Genomic DNA, 6,000 nt, shown 5'->3' on the forward strand with positions numbered 1-6,000 from the left:
AATTAGGAGTTAAATCAAGGTCACGAGGTCCCTCACTGGAGCCTCGTTTCTTGTTCTTGCAGCTTCTTAAAGGACTCCCGCCACCCCTGTGCCCTCCTTGCCTGCAGCGCCTCCCTCCTTTCTAAAACATTAAGTTCTTTACACCCAGTTCAACCAAAACAAAAGGATCATTCCCATCTGTTGCAACACAGGATCTGAGAGAGGAACGTTTAAAACACACCATAAATGAATGTAGTATACAGATTCCAAGATTTCTTAGGGTATTGTAATTCTTCCTTCAAGCCCACTCACCCCTAAGACAGACATCTTTCCTAGGAGAATGGCATTTTCTGGTGGGTTTCTATGGTCACCACATGTGCCTAGCCTTATATGACCAAGGCCAGGAGGTCACTTGGCCATTTGGAAGCCAAAGACACGGCCCTGCTTGTAGTTGTACTCATCTCTGCACATGTTCTTCAATAATTATTCTTCCTCTGGGACATACTTCCTGAGTGAGCTATGCACAGGCCCCCTGGTTTTTACCAATCCCAAGACCCCAGCTGGGGCTTGTGTTCATTCCCACGTTGTGCTTCTACCTATCTTACTGAAGACACGTGGATTTGGGGTAACTTAGATGACTGACGCTTTACACTGACTTCTATCTGCTTTTGCACTCTTGAATCATTCTGACTCAAAGTATTAGGTTTTTGGTCAATAATCCTTTTATTTATTGAAGCCAAAAGGTATATTGTGAAGGCCAAAATAATAAAACACTTTGATTTTATCTCCTCATCTGTAAAATGAGCAGTAGAAGCTGTTAGATTGCTTAAAAATCCTTCCAACACTGAACTTATAAATGACAATAGTAGGCTGAGCATGGTAGCTCATGCTATAATCCCAGCACTTTGGGAGGCCGAGGCAGGCAGATTGCTTGAGGCCAGGAGTTCAAGACCAACCTGAGCAACATGGTGAAAGCCCGCCTCTACTAAAAATATGAAAATTAGCCAGACATGGTGGTGCACACCTGTAGTCCCAGCTACTCAGGAGGCTGAGGCAGGAGAATCACTTGAGCCCGGGAAGCAGAAGCTGCAGTGGGCAAAGGCTGCAGTGAGCTGAGATGGCACCACTGCACTCCAGCTTGGGCAACAGAGCAAGACCCCTTCTCAAAAAATAAAAATAAAAAATCGTCCTCATTTTAGAAAAGAAGAAACTGGGACTTAATGTTAAACAATTAACTCAAAGTCAAATAGCAGTGGCAGAGCAGATTTTAGGACTCCGAAAGCCATCCTTTCAGTCACTGAGCTATAAGCCCATGTTCAGCTCCCGGGCAATGTCCTGTGTGCTGAACGAGGAAGGACAGACCACAGACATTTCAGGCCAAAGCATCAGTATATTCACTGAGTCCCTGCCATCCTAAAGCTCTTTGCTGACAGCATAATGATCTATAACCAATCTATTGATCAATTAACATAGTTTGTGAAAAGCAAACAAAACCAGCTTCCTGGTCAACACTGCCCACTTCAGTTTTACAAAGAGAACATTACCAGACAGCTACTACCCCCTAGAGGTGGAAATCCCACCGATACCGGTGACCACAGTGACATTCCAGAATGGTTTGGGGAACCCAAGTGCACCCAGGACACCACCCGCTGCATCTGGCCTGCCCCGGCCAGCAGTGTCCCTTACCTGCGGCTCCTGCGGACGGCTGCCACGTGACGAGCTGGAGCCGGTTCCTCACTCGGGGAGCTGCTTTCCCGGGTAGTAGCCAAATGTGATGACTCGGCTAAATTTTCCCAGCCCTGAATTCCTAACATTCAAGAAGGGAAATTAGGAGGTGACACAGGGTCTGTTGAGGATAACAGGTCAGCACAGGGTGTTGGGCAGTGAGTAACAAATAAGAGAAGAAAGTCAAAGTTTATAGAGTATTGGGGCGGGGGAGGGAATTGTTCTGGAATGAAACCGACAAGGATATTGCAGGCTGGCACAAGTATCACTTGCGCCCTTGGCTTCTCCACGCCGTACTGAGGTGTTTTTCCTTCTCCTTGCTGTGATTTCCTCTCATTCTTCCCTCGTGTCAGCCTGACCGATACTTTCTGCAGAGAGGACAGTAATTCTGGGGACTTCTGCACCAAACAAAATGGCTCTGCCAAGGCCTGTTCCCCGTGCGGCCGCTGGATGGCGGCATGACTCAATGGACGGGTTGCAGGCGGCCTCTGCCCAGAGCCGCCGCCGTGGCTGCCTCCTTTATATAATCTCGTTAGAGTGCATTTAATCTAAGGATGGGACACTGTGTCCCATGCCTAGCAGCCTCATTGTGACTGACTGTTGCACCAACAACTAGAGCTTTAACCATTAACGTCCCTTCCTGCCCAACCAACACCCTATGTCCCGAAAAAAGCGATGTAAGCTCTCAATAATTTATATGATTTATTGCTAAAAAGCAAAGCAAAATTAAAACCAGGGAATCACAGCACCTGCAGAATTCAGGAGCCTCCCTCCCTCATCATCCTTCCTTCCCCGGACTCTCTAACTATGTGCATAAGTCTATTTATCAATAATTAGTTATCGTCTGGATCTGCACTGGGTCATGCAGAAAATAGGCCCTAAAACCAGAAAAGAACAATTATATTTTCAAAGATCAAGAAGCGTATTGTTATGCTAATAGCTAACATGCAATGAAAACGTCTGCGTGCCAAATGTTGGGATAAATATTACAAAGACTATCATGTTCAGTTGTTACATCAAACCAAAGGTTAATACTCCTACTATACCCGGGCGCGGTGGCTCACGCCTGTAATCCCAGCACTTTGGGAGGCCGAGGCGGGTGGATCACGAGGTCAAGAGATCGAGACCATCCTGGTCAACGGTGAAACCCCGTCTCTACTAAAAATACAAAAAATTAGCTGGGCATGGTGGTGCATGCCTGTAATCCCAGCTACTCAGGAGGCTGAGGCAGGAGAATTGCCTGAACCCAGGAGGCGGAGGTTGCGGTGAGCCGAGATCGCGCCATTGCACTCCAGCCTGGGTAACAAGAGTGAAACTCCATCTCAAAACTAAAAAAAAAAAAAAAAATACTCCTACTATAGTCTCCACTTTCAGGCTGGAGAAACTGAGGCACAGGGAGATTACCTTAACAAAGGTCATGCAGTTAATTCATGGCAGAGTTAAAATTCAGCCACAGGCAGGCTAATGTGAGAGCTTGGACTCAGCCATGATGCAGTGGACTGGTCTAGAAAACCCAATTAGGAGATAAGCAGAAAAATATAAACCAGAGAACTATGTCAGCATGGAAGATGAAAGAAAAAAGGTAGAAAGAAAGAAAATCAATGCTGCTGAGAAAATAAAAAGAATGGGGCTAAAACACCACCCTCTTCAGATTAAGTTACAAGGGCACCACTGTGACATTTGAGGACACAATTTCAATAGAGTGACGGAGAAAGGAAGCTAGACTGCAGAACTAAGGGACTATGAGGAAAGAGGAAATTGAGATGTCTTGCTGCAAAAGGAAAGCAATAAATAGACTAGAAGAGACGCAAGGTCAAGCAAAAGCATTTTGGTTTTCTTGTGTGCTTTTGTTAAATGGAATAAAGCCTGGCCTTGTTTGAAAGTGGTTGCAAGGGAGATGTGGGTGATGCCAAGTAGTGGTGGTGTAATAGGAAGAGGTGGAGGGGGGCATCAAGGGCGCAAGAGAAAGGGTTAGCTCTGGAGGAGGAAGAAAGGTGGCTGCCTCTGTCTGCAACTGGGAGACAGCCGCAGAGATGAAGATACATCAACACAAAACTGAGATGAATGAGTGAGTTCAATTCTTCCAAATCAGCTTTAATCTTTTCAGTAAAACCAGAGTTAGGTTATCTGCTAAGAGACAGAATGAGTTTTATACGGCAATAATCTATATACTGAACTAATCCATGTAGTGCTTAGAATGACCAAAAAAGTGGTAAGATTATCTAAAGAACAGAGGAGGCTGGAGAAGTCCGAAGTATAATTGTAAAGATTCTCTGCAAAATCTCCTTTGTCAATCAGAACTGCAATTTACACCCCCTCCTCCCCGCGAACAGAAATACAACAGGTACACTATTAATGACCCCTTATGTCTTAAAGTTTCCTTGTATTCAAGTTGTAAGGCATTTCACAGAGAAATAGTATCTTCTCTATTGCTAAATAGGAGAGCTAACGTGCAGAGAAATTTTCCTGTTTGGCTTAAAACTACAAAGAAAATCAGGGCCAGAACTGGAATTGATATCTAGGAGCCTTTCTGATGCTTGCACTGGGCTGACTTGAGCTCTACTAAACACTTCTCATAAAGGGCGTGGACACAGCTAACTGCCCCTAGAGAATCCCAGATACAGCACAAACTTGAGAAGGATCAAAATCAAGGCACGATGCCCACAAGAGTCTAAGATTCTCCTTATGTGACCTTGAGTCACAGTGCATTTCTTTGGAAATTAGAGGGCAATTTTGATGACTCGATTGCAACATATTTGTATACTGATAACACGATGTCTTTAAAAGAACACACCATAATTATTTAATGTAAGGGTTTAATGACTCTATTTTCATTCTCAATTAACATTTCCTTATTGCCAGAAGTACATGGCTCACACAACTGGAAAAAGCAGAGAGAGTAATTATTTAGCCTGCATTACTGATGAAAAGGGCAACAGGCAAAGCTAAAGCGATCCACAGTTCACCTTTCTATACACAGGAGATAAGGACAAAAGAGACTCACCAATCAAAATGGTTTATCTTCGGTTTCAGGAATTTCAGAAGCACTTCCCTGTGTGTGTGCATGCACATTCTATAATCAGGAAATTTATCTTTTTTCTTTTCTTTTCTGAGACAGAGGCTCACTCTGTCACCCAGGCTGGAGTACAGTGAAGGGATCTTGGCTCACTGCAACCTCCGCCTCCAAAGTTCAAGCAATTTTCGTGCCTCAGCCTACCGAGTAGCTGGGACTACAGGCGCACGCCGCCACGCCCAGCTAATTTTGGTATTTTTGATAGAGACAGGGTTTCACCATGTTGGCCAGGCTAGTCTCCAACTCCTGACCTCAGGTGATATGCCCACCTCGGCCTCCCAGAGTGCTGGGATTACAGGTGTGAGCCACCATCCCCCGCCAGGAAATGTAACTTAAAGGGAGGGATTTGAGTTTCCTGCCTCTCATCTTCTTTCAGGAAATACCTCTCCCCACCCCGCTCCCAGGGTAAGCTAAACCCTCTCTTGATTTTCATGTCTAAAAAGAAGTAAAATCAGCCACCTCCTTAGCCCCAGGTTGGGATGACCAGCTTCTCATTCATTCCTTCTTTCTCCTGTTTACTGAGATCCTGCTTCCACGGAGGCAGAGTGCTTGACAGGTGGGACCAACACTCAGACTGCGCTCTCAAGGAGAACCGACCGGTAGAGGACTTGGAACTGGGGCTTATGTGCCCACAGCGCAAGGCAGGAATTGATAAGAGCCAAGGAGAAGTGGTGATAATGAGTCAAAGGGCAGACACCTGGGAAAACCCTTCGTAGAGGACGGAACATCCACTCCTGGGCTTAGCAAAACCTGTTAGAGAGACAGACAAGAAATGCATCCCAGGAGGCAGGCCCAGCAAGAACACAGAGACCATGAAGGCACAGCCAGTAGCCACCCCGATGAGCCACCTAACCTGGTGCTGACTCCTCCACAATTCACTTGCCTCCAGAGCAGACAGCCTTGGGAGGCTCTTCCCAAAGTTCATGCCATATTTGCTTCCCACTCCTCTACCTATGTGTTTTGTTTTTTTGGTTTTTGAGGCAGTGTCTCCTCATTCTGTCGCCAGGCTAGAGTGCAGTGGCGTGATCTCGGCTCACTGCAACCTCCACCTCAAGTGATCCTCCTGCCTCAGCCTCCTGAGTAGCAGGACTGCAGGCATGCGCCACCATGCCCCTTTAATTTTTTTGTATTTTCAGTAAAGATGGGGGTTTCACCATGTTGGCCAGGATGGTTTCGATCTCTTGACCTCATGATCCACCTGCCTCGGCCTCCCAAAGTGCTGG

General features: G+C 46.0%; 1 protein-coding gene across 5 annotated transcripts in view; it reads right to left on the bottom strand.

Moving 5' to 3' along the window:
* The window catches only part of MRO (maestro), a 35,638-nt gene extending 30,231 nt beyond the window's left edge, over positions 1–5,407 (bottom strand). For 3 of the 5 annotated variants that reach the window (XM_032259494.1, XM_032259493.1, XM_032259495.1), the window contains exons 1-2: positions 2,002–2,125; positions 1,666–1,786 (exon numbers count right to left, since the gene is read on the bottom strand). In XM_032259494.1, the coding sequence (XP_032115385.1) occupies positions 1,666–1,786; positions 2,002–2,041 (161 nt within the window). In that variant the 5' untranslated portion in view covers positions 2,042–2,125. Of the gene's footprint in view, positions 1–1,665; positions 1,787–2,001; positions 2,126–5,236 lie in introns of those variants that run through there. The other 2 variants (XM_032259496.1, XM_032259497.1) reach the window with 2 other exon arrangements.
* Between the last annotated feature and the right edge of the window lie 593 nt (positions 5,408–6,000).

Source organism: Sapajus apella, unplaced genomic scaffold (genome assembly GCF_009761245.1).
Source record: "Sapajus apella isolate SASKATOON/1434 unplaced genomic scaffold, GSC_monkey_1.0 scaffold109, whole genome shotgun sequence".
Lineage (NCBI taxonomy): Eukaryota > Metazoa > Chordata > Mammalia > Primates > Cebidae > Sapajus > Sapajus apella.